The 15170-nt window shown below is 42.4% G+C and overlaps 1 protein-coding gene across 1 annotated transcript in view; it reads right to left on the bottom strand.

The window, feature by feature from the left end:
- Positions 1-15170, bottom strand: part of nars1 (asparaginyl-tRNA synthetase 1) — a 47987-nt gene that overhangs the window by 22957 nt on the left and 9860 nt on the right. Inside the window, exons 4-7 of the mRNA XM_080182230.1 lie at positions 8736-8828; positions 3260-3349; positions 2387-2465; positions 60-130 (exon numbers count right to left, since the gene is read on the bottom strand). Coding sequence (XP_080038356.1) covers positions 60-130; positions 2387-2465; positions 3260-3349; positions 8736-8828 — 333 coding nt within the window. The remainder of the gene's footprint in view (positions 1-59; positions 131-2386; positions 2466-3259; positions 3350-8735; positions 8829-15170) is intronic.

The raw sequence follows: 15170 nt of genomic DNA, 5'->3' as shown, positions 1-15170 counted from the left end.
GAGCAATGACTAAAAATGTAATAAATCATGATAAAATAATTGAAAATAAGTCTTATTACCAGCTCATCACTGAAGACACATTGCAGAAATCCTGTGCCATCACGCAGAACAACAAACATTAAGTTTTTTCCTGTTAAAATAAATATACATTCACATTTTTAACAAGAAGTTGTTTTGTTTATTGTTCTGCTTAGTTTAAAGAAATTATATTGAAATAAAATCGATTTTCTTGGACACTGGCAGGGAATGAGTTATTCATTTCGTGCCATTTTACCACCACTTCCCTGTAACACTACACATTCTTCCTTTTTAGATACACATCCAACTCCCTTTTAAGTTTTCCAATTGAATCTGCCTCCATCACACACTCAGACAGTATATTCCTGACGTTGCATTTAAGTTCCACCTGCTACCATGGTGGTATTTGAATGCTTGTTCCCAGAGCATTTGGGTTTCCCAATAAAGAGCAGCATGGTGTAGTGGTAATGTCATTGGACTTGTAATTCCTCCGAATTACAAATGTAATGCCCAGTGGTCCAAAGTTCAAATCCACCACAGCAAGAATTTGAATTTACAGGAAGCACACATATAATCATAATTTCTGTTTTATATGCCCAGTATGTAGGCTAAAATGCAAGGTTACAGAAAAATCTGTGGAAACATAGGATGAAATATACAAGAGCAATAAGATTGCTGATTTGACTTTCAAAATGGAACTTTGTATTTCATTGTACATTTGTATGATAACTTATTCTTTAAAAAACAAACAGGAAATCTTTGGGTTCCCTTTGCTCATGATAACAAATTTCAAACCCTTTGAAAATATATAGGTTTACTTTTGATGGTGCATTGCCAAAGTACATTGGAGTGGTTCTGACATACACCATCTATCCTAAATTTGCTACCATTGGGAACTGAGCAAAAGGCCTGAAGCATCTGATAATAAAAGGAAGAAAACTGGTTTGAGGCAATTATTTTTCCAGAGCTTTCCCCTCCATGCTGTCATTATCAGGCTCTCCCCTCTCTTTCCCCACAACCCTCAATCACCCAGAAGGGAAACTGCTACCTAAATGGAGGAAGATTTTCCCTCTGGATCTGCCCACTTGGCACTGCTCCCTAGGGTTGTGGGGGAAGAGAGTGGAGATCCTGATAATGACAGCATGGAGGGGAAAGATCTGGAAAAATAACTGCCTCAAACCAGTTTTCTTCCTTTTATTATCAGATGCTTCAGGCCTTTTGCTCAGTTCCCAATGGTAGCAAATTTAGGATAGATGGTGTATGTCAGAACCACTCCAATGTACTTTGGCAATGCACCATCAAAAGTAAACCTATATATTTTCAAAGGGTTTGAAATTTGTTATCATGAGCAAAGGCAAGGGATGCTGACTAACCTTGGCTCTCAACCCCCGGGCCTCCAGGCAACTCCGCAACCCCAGCTTGGTTATCACAACTGGTGTTTGCTTCTGTAAACCAGCAATGATTCACACCATTGTGACAGCAAACTGCCAGGGTTAGGATTCCCCATGAGTGGACGTTAACGTGTAAAGTCATTTAATTACATTTAAATATATTCAAGTTAATAGAAGTCAGGTTCATGCCCGGAAAGAATAAACCTGAGCATGTTATCAGCAGGGGGAAGAGAAAGATCTCAAACCAAGGTCTTACTTGCGCAAATCCCGTTTTGGCCCTCTTGTAAGATTTAGGATATTGGGATTTATGCCTGCGGTGAAAAGTCCACTAAATTCCACTCTAAGTATTTACTTTGCAGTCAGATTTGTTCTTTCCTCAGCATACAAATAATGGAAATAATATTTGTGATGATGATTCTCTTATGATGCATTAATCAGGAAGTTTCAGATGGTGCACTGAGCCAAAACTAGGCCCATTAAGATGACAGATCAAAACCAGCAATGTCAGTTTGCCTAGCCATCATACCATACAATGGGACACCAGTATATCATGGGGAAAAATAATCTCCCCCAATGTTTATTTGATAGAAGGAGGAGAACTAAGTGCACAGCTTAAATAATGTTTTAGCAAAGTAGTAAACGTTAAATTCTGCTTTTTTGGATTTGAAGTTGAGGAGCTCCCCATACATTTAGATAAATTTCAACCACTGCATAAATTGTATCAATGATGCCAAGTTCCAATCTATAGTTTAATGAAGAACGTTTTAAATCCAAGTGGAAATGATTGGAGCTTAACTACAAACATTCAAGATAGAAAAGTCAATAAGATCAGTTGTAGCATAGTCGAATACATCTAAATTTTTTTAAGTACAGATTTTGTCAGCTGACAAAGTATGCCTGCAAAAGAAACAACTGTTATCCTGCTGAACTCTTTCCTAGACTAGTATGTAAATCATTCCAAAAGGTAGAACACAAACCTTGTCTACGTAACCTGTGGACCCAGCCAAAGAGCTTTACTCGTTGCTCTCTATGTGCTTCTGCAGCTCGGATTTTTATCTATGAACATGGCAATGAAAAATAAATTAAGCAAATCAATGAAAAAAATTCAATTTTTACTCAAAACCTCAGTAAAAGTTATCTGGACTTACAAAGCCAAGCTCATGGGGTTAAATGGTCTATTCCTGCTCTTATGCTCCTAATTACTGTCTATCCTTGCTCCCTCTCGTCTCTCCCAACTCAAGCACTTGTGTCTGTCTTCTAACTTGACTAAGTGTTTTAAAGAACTACGTGCAATTCCATGGATGGCTTTTCTCAGTGGCATCTTGCAATCCACACCCATAGGGCATACCTACCAAGATATTCCTCTCAGAAATTCCAACATTCATAAAATATTCCTGCCTAGTGCTTCCTAGTACTATTCTATAGGCATTTTCAAAAACTACCAAGAAAATGATAAATTAATTATTTTACTATTTCAGTTAGTTAAGTCTGGATCAGTCCATTAATAAAATGATAGTTTGATACTTTACATTGATTTGCTCCTAAATTATTTGACTGAAGAAAGTTTAAATTCTTTAAGCATAAACACTGACTTTCTTGTGACATAAGCAGCATTGGAGGACCCAATTTATTTATTACTTATTTTCTGCACTGAAATCATGTTAGAGGGAACCTCCGCCCCACTGCCCTGAAATTAAACAGGTTTCTCAATGATATCTCAATATGCTATCACATGAGCTATGATAAAATTACCCAGGGGTATTGTCTAGTTCAAATTATTGTATGCATTGTTAGCTTATGGCACATTGTAGATGATATATTGTCAATTTTTAATTTCTATTGTTGATTACCTGATGTGGTTCTCCAAGACTATCATCCAGTTTAATAACTATCTTTTTGGCCTCTTCCAAATTCTTCTCCCGCCGTAATGCATCTTCCAACTATTAAAAAGGAAAGATTTTAAAATAAAGTCTTTCACTATTAGAAGTGAACATATACAGTTCCACTGATCAGAAAAATGAGCAAATACCATTACAGTAATTCTTTTAAGTTTCCAACGATAGCCTGACAGAACCCCATAGTGCAGAAAGAGGCCCTTGGGCCCATAGAGTCTGCACGACCACAATCCCACCCAGGCCCGACCCCCATATCCTCACATATTTTACCCACTAATTCCTCTAATCTATGCATCTCAGGCCACTAAGTGGCAATTTTAGCATGGCCAATCAACCCAATCCGCACATCTTTGGACTGCGGGAGGAAACCGGAGCACCCAGAGGAAACCCACGTAGACACGAGGAGAATGTGCAAACTCCACACAGTGATCCAAGCCGGGAACTGAACCCAGGTCCCTGGAGCTGTGAAGGAGCAGTGCTAACCGCTGTGCTACTGTTTGTTACTGGAATTCTACATATTACATTGGACATACAGCACAGAAACTGCCCATTTCGCCCAACTCATCTGTCCTGATGTTTGCATTTCATACAACTCCTCCCATTCCAACTGCATCCCCTCAGCCTTGCATTGTTGTCTCTGAGTTTCCTTTTGAAAGCATTCAAGTTATTTACCTCAAGCACTTAAAATGGCTGAGAGTTTCACACACGTCAATTAGCGAATAAAGAAATTTCTCCATCTGATTAATTCGTAACAAGTTACAACCCTCGTCTTCAACTCTCCCACAAGTGGAAACATTCCGACCAGTATTACCCTGTCCAACTATTCAGAATTTAAGGATTCTATTTGGTTTCCTCTAAGTCTTCTCCTTTCTAAAAAAAAGTCCCAACTTAATTCAATCTTTCCCTGTAGGGGTAATCTCTAACTTCTGGTGCCATCCATTTATATCTTTTTATGCGCTCTAGTTGCTGTAACTGTGCCCTTTTAATAATATTGAGACCATAAATGTGCATAATATATTTTTCTTTGAGCAATAATTTATTGAGGTTTACTGTATGTTCATACAAAGTATTGTTGTACTTAAATGGGTTCAAGAAAATAATCTGCTCCTCATTTTTGTGATGGAATTCTTTATCTTAAAATACAGATCTATAGAAAACATTATATTAGAACATAAATGTTCAACATGGCACACTGCAAAAAGGTGTTTTGCTAAAAATAGACAACTGAACTCCTGGCATTGTACTACAATGTCCATTGGACGCTCAAATCGGCCTTGCAGGTGGAGGATGTGGTCAAGGCGGCAAATGGTGTACTGGTCTTCAGTTGGGAGGTAATGCTGCAACTTTATAAGACCCTTGTCAGACCCCACTTGGAGTACTGTGTGCAATTCTGGTCGCCTCACTACAGGAAGGATGTGGAGGCGATTGAGAGAGTGCAGAGGAGATTCACAAGGATGTTGCCTGGATTGGGAGGCATGCCTTATGAAGATAGGTTGAGGAAGCTAGGTCTCTTCTCCCTGGAGAGATGAAAGTTGAGAGGTGACCTGATAGAGGTTTATAAAATGTTGAGGGGAATAGATAGGGTGGATTCTTGGAGGCTATTTCCCAGGGCTGAAATGGTCGCTACGAGAGGACACAGGTTTAAGGTGCTGGGAAGCAAGTACAGAGGAGATGTAAGGGATAAGTTTTTCACTCAGAGGGTGGTGAATGAGTGGAATCGGCTGCCGTCAGTGGTGGTAGAGACGAACTCACGGGGGGCTTTTAAAAGACTTCTGGATGAGTATATGGGATTTAATGGGATTGGGAGTTACAGATAGTTTTATGGCTTGGTAGGCATGGATGTGATCGGCGCAACTTGTGGGCCGAAGGGCCTGTTTGTGCTGTAGTGTTCTATGTTCTATGTACATTTCTGGGGCCTGCTTTTCCTCACTTCAATCCCAAGAGTGTAATATAAATGTTGAAACTAATTAAAACTTCAGTGGTAGAAGAAAACTCCAGCGGTCAAAACTGTTCATAGAGATGTTAATAAGTGATGGCTGCAGCGAAACTGACTTTTGGAATTCAAAAGGCTATTTTTGTTTTGATGTGGAGATGCTGGCATTCGATTGGGGTGAACACAGAAGTCTGACAACACCAGGTTTAAGTCCAAGCGATTTATTTGATAGTAAACTCACAAGCTTTTGAGGTTTCCTGCTTCATCAGGTGAATGGAGAGCTCTGGCCTCAGACAGTGCATACAACAGCACAGACAGTTTACAGATTACTGATTAGAATGCGAATCTACACCTAACCTGCTATTCAAGTCTTGAAGTGGCTAACAATGTGAATGGAAGGAGCACCAAGCACAGGTTAATATATATTTAAGACGCAGGTTGATAGGTTTTTGATAGGCAAGGGGATTAAGGGTTATGGGGAGAGGGCGGGAATGTGGAACTGAGACACGACAGATCAGCCATGATCTTATTGAATGGCGGGGCAGGCTCGAGGGGCTAGATGGCCTACTCCTGCTCCTATTTCTTATGTTCTTAAAGGGATGTGTATTGTCTCCAGACAGTACAGTAAGGGAGGTTTTGCAAACCCAGGCAAGTCATGGGGATTACATGCGACCATTGTTCGCAGCAAACTACCCAGCCTTCAGGAGAACAGTGACGACAACACGACACAACCCTGTTACAGCAACCTCTGTAAGACATGCGGGATCATCGACGTGGATGACATCATCACACGAGAGTACCATCCACCAGGTATACGGTACATACTCTTGCAACTCGGCCAACGTTGTCTATCTAATACGTTGCAAGAAAGGATGTCCCAAAGCATGGTACATTGGGGAGACCATGCAGACGCTACGACAACGGATGAACGAACATCGCTCAACAATCACCAGGCAAGACTGTTCCCTTCCTGTTGGCAAACACTTCAGTGGTCACAAGCATTCGGCCTCTGACCTTCGGGTAAGCATTCTCCAAGGCAGCCTTTACGACACATGACAGCGCAGAGTCGCTGAGCAGAGAATGATAGCCAAGTTCCGCACACGAGGACGGTCTCAACAAGGATCTTGAGTTCATGTCGCACTATCCGTAACCCCTATGACTTGCCTGGGTTTGCAAAACCTCACTTACTGTACTGTCTGGAAACAATACACATCCCTTTAACCTGTGCTTGGTGCTCCTTCCACTCACATTGTTAGCCACTTTAAGACTTGAATAGCAGGTTAGGTGTAAAGATTTGCATTCTAATCAGTAATCTGTAAACTGTCTGTGCTGTTGTATGCACTGTCTGAGGCCAGAGCTCTCCATTCACCTGACAAAGAGGGAAAACTCAAAAGCTTGAGTTTACTATCAAATAAACCGGTTGGACTTGAACCTGGTGTTGTCAAACTTCTTTTTTTTTGCAGTCATCTGAAACAAAGGGCAGGGAAATCTAACCTCAAAAAACCCCCCACAATTTTCCTGTATTATTCATCCTAGTGGCCAAAAGACTGCCAATCATTACTTATTTGTGTGATGCACCCATTAGAAACCAGTTCAAATTATCCAAATTCACTTTATCTAAAACCCAAACAGCAGCTAATGAAATCAACAGCTTTCATCCCATCAGTGCAAGTTCGAATATAAATTATTGTAACTACTGATCAAATATTTTTCCATTCAACAATAATCTGTCCAAATTAAAAGCACTGGCATTAAGCTTGGCTCACTGGTAGACCACTCACTTCAATCAGAAAATCATGGGATCAAGTGCCCTCCAGAGGCCAATCGCGAGATTGACACTCCAATACAATACCAAGAGAGTGCTGCACTGTTGGAACTGCTCTCTTTGGGGTGGAATGTTACGGTCAAGATCTGCCCTCACAGGTGGGCATCAATGGTAATGTGGCATTGTCTGAAGAGCAGCAAAGGTTTAATTTGTCCTGGACAATGTTTTGCCTTCAACTGAAAACGGATAATCTGGTCATTCATATACCGTGGCTAAATCGGTCATTATATTTACCTGCATTACCAGAGTAACTACACTTTGCTGGCAACTTAAAATGTTGCAATGCCAATACCAACCTCAATGTCTCCTTGATGGACAAATATTTCTTTTGATGAATATTTAGATTTTTGGAAAAATAACCAACAAGTCTTTCTAACCTTTTGTTATCCCAACTATAACCTCCTTAATGATGAATTCTAGCATCTTCCCCATGATAGACATGAAGCTAACAGGCCTACAGTTTCCTGCTTTCTGCCCATCTCCCTTCTTTAGTGTCAATATTCCTCATTCTCCACTCAAATTGATTCTACATTGTGAAGGTCATCTCTATTGCTCCAATGCCATCCTTAATTAGAGTAGATTAATTAAGGTAGAGTATTTAGTACAGTAGAACTGAGTAGAAACCGTTGTTTGAAAAAACTCATCTGGTTCACAAATGGCCTTTAGGCAAGGAAATCTGCCTTCCCTACCTGGTCTGGCCGACATGTGACTCCACAACCACGGCAATGTGGTTGACTCAAGTGCCCTCCAAGGACAACAAAGGATGGGCAATAATTGCTGCCCGGATAGCGATGCCTATGTCTCATGAATTAATTTTAAAAAATGAAAGCAACCGTACTTTCTAGATTATGACTGTCCCAGTTCCAAAGAGCCACATTCAAGCATAAATCAAAACCATTTTTAAATAAATACAGCTGGCAAACCCAGACATACTTGCTTTCAGAGAGAGATGAGAGTTTCAGAAGGCCGCAAAATCCTTTTAACTTCAAACAGGTTTGAGCTGCAACTTAAGTAATTAAACCAGCACCACCATCATGATAACTCATGATCCTTTCAATCAACCTAATCAATACCTCTGGGGAAAAATCTCCATCCAAAAACAAAAATCCATTAGCTCTATTCGAAGTCAACACTACATGGCTAAGTGAGTAATTATCCTACTCTCCCAGCATCTGAGCTGCATTCCTACCAGACACACCAACTGCCTGTAGAATAAAGTTGAATTTTTAAACATTCTGCTCAAAATAAAAAAATTCTGTACCAATCCCACTACTACCATCACAAACGCAACAGAAAAATCTGGAAATAAACATCTCATGATTACCATGAAAACATTGTCATTAAAAAGCTATCACGAATGCCCTTTAGGAAAGGAAATCTGCCACCCTTACCTGGTCTGTCCTACATGTCATCCACGGTAAATGCCCTCTGAAATGGTCTAGCAAACCATGCAGTAGGTACAGGTGATAAATGCTGCCCTAGCCAGCAACATCCACATCCAATGAATAGAAAATAAATTCTAACCTATGGTTACTTAAGCTTTACACTGGGGCTTTTCCTCACCTGATGCCAGATTGCCAGTATGAGAGAAAGTGAAATAGATAAACACTATCTAGCAATTCTCATGCCCGATTAAAGACCAATTCACTAAAATGAATAACAGTTTTGCTTACCTCCTTTTTTTCTTTTGATTCATTCTTCATTTGATCCCGTTGCCAGAGCTTTTTAACATTTTTCATCTGTGATTTTGATATAACTTCCCAGCGCTTAAAAAATGTTAAATGCAGTTGTGTTATTATTGTAAATAGTACAGTTATGTCACGAAGAGAACAAGGACAAATTTCCAGCATTGTAATCACTGCTTCTCACCATCAATAAAAAGTCTGACAACACCAGGTTTTAGTCCAACCCATTTATTTGATAATATACTCACTAGCTTTCGGGGTTACCCCCTTCGTCACCTGACAAAGGGGGTAACCCCGAAAGCTAGTGAGTATATTATCAAATAAATAGGTTGGACTAAAACCTGGTGTTGTCAGACTTTTTACTGTGTTTACGCCGGCATACCCACATCATGACTACTCTCACCATCAAAACAGAAAATGATGGAAAATCTCAGGAGGTCTGGCAGCATCTATAAGTCATGATGTGGATATGCCGGCGTTGGACTGGGGTAAACAGTAAAAAGTCTGACAACACCAGGTTTAAGCCCAACCGATTTATTTGATAGTAAACTCGCTAGCTTTCGAGGTTTCCCGTTTCTCCAGGTGAATGGAGAGAACTCGCCATACGTTTCTCCAGGTGAATGGAGAGAACTCGCCATACGTTTCTCCAGGTGAATGGAGAGAACTCGCCATACGTTTCTCCAGGTGAATGGAGAGAACTCGCCATACGTTTCTCCAGGTGAATGGAGAGAACTCGCCATACGTTTCTCCAGGTGAATGGAGAGAACTCGCCATACGTTTCTCCAGGTGAATGGAGAGAACTCGCCATACGTTTCTCCAGGTGAATGGAGAGAACTCGCCATACGTTTCTCCAGGTGAATGGAGAGAACTCGCCATACGTTTCTCCAGGTGAATGGAGAGAACTCGCCATACGTTTCTCCAGGTGAATGGAGAGAACTCGCCATACGTTTCTCCAGGTGAATGGAGAGAACTCGCCATACGTTTCTCCAGGTGAATGGAGAGAACTCGCCATACGTTTCTCCAGGTGAATGGAGAGAACTCGCCATACGTTTCTCCAGGTGAATGGAGAGAACTCGCCATACGTTTCTCCAGGTGAATGGAGAGAACTCGCCATTCACTTGAAGAGGGAAACCTCAAAAGCTAGTGAGTTTACTATCAAATAAATTGGTTGGACTTAAACCTGGTGTTGTCAGACTTTTTACAGCATCTAAAGGAGAGAAAAGAGCTGACGTTGAGTCCAGATGGCCTTCCGTCAAAGTTAAAAGACATAGAAAGTAGGAGATAGTTATACTGTAGGGTGAAGGAAAAAAAGATGCATCACAGCCACAAAAACAAGAGGAAAAGCTACTAATGGCAGTCCATAGAGAGACTAAAAGGTGTGAATGGCCAATGACAGACAGGCTGAAATCAGAGGGTAAGCTGTGACAGATGAAGATGTGGGGGGAGGGAGGGATGGGTGGGTGGAAGAGAGATAAAATTGAGAAAGGGGGGAAAGGGGAGCAGAGGGGGAGAAAAGGTAAGGAAAGAGGGAACAAAATAAGGGGGAAGAAAAATAAAGACAAAGAAGAAATAAATGACGGAGAACAGTAAAAAATAAATAAAATGAAAACAAGGAGGCTAATCATCTGAAGTTGTTGAATTTGATATTGAGACTGGAAGGCTTATTTTATTATTTATTTATTTTAATTAGTCACAAGTAAGGCTTACATTAACATTGCAATGAAGTTACTGCGTTATTCTGAGACATGCCAGCACCTGTTCGGGTCAATGCATCGAACCAGCACGTCTTTCAGACTGTGGGAGAAAACTCATGAAGACACGGGGAGAACGTGCAAAGTCCCAGTGACCCAAGCCAGGTCCCAGGCGCTGTGAGGCAGCAATGCTAACCACTGTGCTACGTATGTGGCTATAATGTTGCTAGCCAGAAGACAAGAAACTATTTCTCTAGTTTGCATTGAGCTTCACTGGAACATTGCAACAAGCCAAGAACAAACATGTGGACATGGGAGCAGGATCGTGTGCTAAAATGGCAAGCAACCAGTCCGAAGGTGCTCGGCAAAGCAATCGCCCAGTCTATGTTTGGTCTCTCTGATATAGAGGACACCACATCATCTCACTCATTTGCAACTTCAAGGAAGTTAGGAGAGCATCTTGGAAATGGTGACCATAATTCTATCTCCTTCACAATTGCGTTGGAACGAGATAGGATCAGGCAGGCTAGGAAGGTGTTTGTCTGGGGTAAGGGGAGATACGAAGAAGTCAGGAAGTTACTTGGACAAATAAACTGGAAGGAGGCGTTCTTAGGGAAAAGTACTGAAGGAAGGTGGCAGATATTCAAGGAATGTGTGTCTGGAGCTCTGAATGACAACGTTCTGATGAGACGAGGGGGTTTTGGTGGGTCGAGGGAACCGTGGTGCACAAAGGATGTGTTGAACCTAGTCAGGAAGAAAAGGAAGGTGTACAAGAGGTTCAGGGAATTAGGAGATGTTAAAGATCTTGAGGAGTATAAGGACTGTAGGAGGGAACTTAAAAGGGAAATTAGGAGAGCCAGAAGGGGTCATGAGAAGACCTTGGCGGGTAAGATTAAGGAGAATCCCAAGGCCTTCTATAAATATGTGAAAGGTAAAAGGATAAGAAGAGAAGGGATAGGACCTATAAAAGGTGAGGGGGGAAAGGTCTGTGTGGAACCAGAAGAAATGGCGGAGGTGCTTAACGAGTACTTCGCCTCAGTATTCACAGTGGAAGCCGATCTGGGAGATTTTGTTATGGATTTGCAGCAGATGGAAAGGATTGAGTACGTGAATATTAAGGAGGAGGATGTGTTGGAACTTTTGAATTCTATCAAGGTAGATAAGTCGCCGGGACCAGATGGGATGTACCCCAGGATACTGTGGGAGGCGAGGGAAGAGATTGCAGAGCCCCTGGCGATGATCTTTGCGTCGTCAATGGAGACGGGAGAGGTTCCAGAGGATTGGAGGATTGCGGATGTAGTTCCTATTTTCAAGAAAGGGAACAGAGATAGCCCGGGAAATTACCGACCGGTGAGTCTGACCTCAGTGGTTGGTAAGCTGATGGAGAGGCTTCTGAGGGACAAGATTTACGAACATTTGGAGAGGTTTGACATGATCAGGAATAGTCAGCATGGATTTGTCAAGGGCAGGTCGTGCCTTACAAGCCTAGTTGAGTTCTTCGATAATGTGACTGAACACATTGACGAAGGAAGTGCCGTGGACGTAGTGTACATGGACTTCAGCAAGGCGTTTGATAAGGTCCCCCATGCAAGACTTCTTGAGAAGGTGAGAGGGCATGGGATCCAAGGGCCTTTGGCCTTGTGGATCCAGAACTGGCTTGCCTGCAGAAGGCAGAGAGTGGTTGTGGATGGGGCTTTTTCTGAATGGAGGTCAGTCACCAGCGGAGTGCCTCAAGGATCTGTTCTGGGACCCTTGTTGTTTGTCATTTTCATAAATGACCTGGATGAGGAAGTGGAGGGATGGGTAAGTAAGTTCGCTGATGACACGAAGGTCGGTGGTGTTGTGGATGATCTGGAAGGATGGCAAAAGTTGCAGCAGGACGTAGATAGGATGCAGGACTGGGCGGAGAAGTGGCAGATGGACTTCAACGCGGATAAATGTGTAGTCGTCCATTTTGGCAGAACCAACGGGATGAACGAGTACACTATCAAGGGCAGAAGTCTGAGTAGTGTTGAGGAGCAGAAGGATCTTGGGGTCCGGGTCCACAGGACTCTTAAATCGGCCTCGCAGGTGGAGGAGGTGGTCAAGAAGGCGTATGGTGTACTGGCCTTCATTAATCGAGGGATTGAGTTTAGGAGTCGGGAGGTAATGCTGGAACTTTATAAGACCCTTGTCAGGCCTCATTTAGAGTATTGTGCGCAGTTCTGGTCGCCTCACTATAGGAAAGATGTAGAAGCTATTGAAAGGGTACAGAGGAGATTTACAAGGATGTTGCCTGGACTGGAAGGCATGCCTTATGAAGTTAGGTTGAGGGAGCTGGGACTCTTTTCCCTGGAGAGACGAAGGTTGAGAGGCGACCTGATAGAAGTTTACAAAATGTTGAGAGGAATAGATAGGGTGGACTCTCAGAGGCTATTTCCCCGGGTTGAAATGGTCGCTACGAGAGGACACAGATTTAAGGTGCGGGGAGGGAGGTTCAGAAGTGATGTTAGGGGTAAGTTTTTCACTCAGAGGGTGGTGAGTGAATGGAATCGGCTGCCGTCAGTGGTGGTGGAGGCGAACTCGCTGGGGTCTTTTAAAAGACTTCTGGATGAGTATATGGGGTTTAATGAGATTGAGGGTTATAGATAGGTCTGTAGGTTGGTAGGTGATGACGTGATCGGCGCAACTTGTGGGCCGAAGGGCCTGTTTGTGCTGTAGTGTTCTATGTTCAGTAATTTAGTAACAAGGCAAGCAAAAACAAATACCCCGAGATACAAAGGTTTTTCCAATCTCTAAACATCATCCAGATTAAAGAGCACGGTCACTTACAACATTAATGATTTTAAACTTCCATCACGTCTCTCTGGAGTATTTTCCCTGTAAATAGGGTGGTATGGCGACACAGTAGTTAGCACTGCTGTCTCACAGCGCCAGGAATTCAAGGGTTCGATTCTGGCCTTGGGTGACTGTATATGTGGAGTTTGGACATTCTCCCTGTGTGTCTGCAGGGGTTTCCTCTGGGTGCTCCGATTTCATCCCACAGTCCAAAGATGCGCAGGTTAGATGGATTGGTCACACTGAATTGCTCCTTAGCATCAAAAGATGTGTAAGTTAGGCGGTAAATACGTGGGGTTACAAGCATATGTGAGAGGAGAGGATGTGAATGGGACGCTCCTTCAGAGAGTTGTGCAGACTCAGTGGGCTGAATGGCCTATTTCCACACTGTAGGAATTCTATTCTATGAAATGTATGTTTAGGTCCTTGGTTTTAAAACTTGGTCACTTAAAAGGCCAGAATCATCTTGGTTAATTAGCCCTTTTTAATGTTTCCTTTTTTTGGAAGTGGATGATCAAAACAGCAAGCAATATTCCAGAAGTGATCTGTAAATGTCAGCATGTTTTGCTCTGATTGGTACTTCAACAGTCTCCAGATGTATGTCATCACCAGTTTGCCTTATGTTTGCCTCAAATTAGGCTGAGTTTCACATTCCCTAATGACCGGGGCGGGGGGGGGGGGGGGGGGGGGGTGCAAGTAAAATTAAGCAGTGGTTCGACAAGTCTGAAATTTGACAGGCGGGGAAATGTCTGTGACAGGTGGACCTGTCTGTCCTGATGTTTAGTGAGGGCTATAAGTGGCCAACTAATGGCAATTAATACACCCACAACAATTTTAGGTGTGGCACTGGCCATAGCTGCATAGCTGGTGCCAGGCAAGTGGAGAGGGGGGGAACCTTCTTTGCAAGTGCCCTGCCCCTATCACAGGCACATCATGCCTATCACAGGCACCAATCCTACCTCCGTTATCCTCTGCCTTGGTCTTTGAAATGCGCCCCCAACCGTACACATCACCTGAGCCTGCAGTCCTGGTTCCACCAAACCTCAGACTTACCTCCGAGGCTGGGATCCTCTGTCAGGTCTGGTGGTAGTCCCAACAGACGTCACACACCTATCTGCTAGAACTGCAGGACAGAAGGTTATCCAATGGGTCGACAGGTCTTGAAAGTACGACTTCCTCTCAAATCGGGATGGAAGTCTCATCTTGTTCTGATTAACACTAATTTCTGCTTCAAATTGCTGCAGGGCACTGGCAATATTGCAGAGAAATCACTTTGGCTAGGCCAACCTCTCTCTGGAAATTTTAACAGTGCCACTATTTTAAAAGCAACTGATTATGTCCAAGTGAGACAAGGCTTAAGTGTCCCTATTTATAACTAGACTATCAAAAGGGACCCTCATTGAATCCCTTCTTTTGAAATTTTAATGGCATGGTTCCTGTAAGACACTTGTCCAGACCCTGTGGTTTGCCTAAATACACCTACATCAAAGTGTTTCCAATAAGGCTTAAGAGGGTTTTCAGGCATGGGTAGAAGGTTCAAGAAGTTAGTTAGGCTAAAGAAAGGTTAAGCTATTTTATGTCCAAGTAGGAGGGAAAATTGTAGTAAGTACATTGAAACTAGAAACAGAAGTAGGCCGTTCAGACCATAAAGCCTGCTCCGCCATTCATTTTGATCATGGCTGATCATCAAATTCAATATCCTGGTTTCCCTCTTCCTCTCACATCCTTTGATTCCTTTAGCCCCACATGCCAAGTTACTTTAATAGGCAAATTTGTAAGCAGAGAAATACAGTACAAGTCAACAACAAAAAAGATGTTTGCAGGATGGATATAGCTGAGAAGATGCCAACTAAAGATGACAATAAAATCACCACATAGGTCAAAGGTGAATCAAGGACATAAACATAGAAAGCAT

Source organism: Carcharhinus amblyrhynchos, chromosome 1, assembly GCF_965287045.1.
Source record: "Carcharhinus amblyrhynchos chromosome 1, sCarAmb.v2.hapA, whole genome shotgun sequence".
Taxonomy (NCBI): Eukaryota; Metazoa; Chordata; class Chondrichthyes; order Carcharhiniformes; family Carcharhinidae; genus Carcharhinus; species Carcharhinus amblyrhynchos.
The sequence above is the reverse complement of the archived record's forward strand: the minus strand, read 5'-3'. Positions and strand labels throughout refer to the sequence as shown.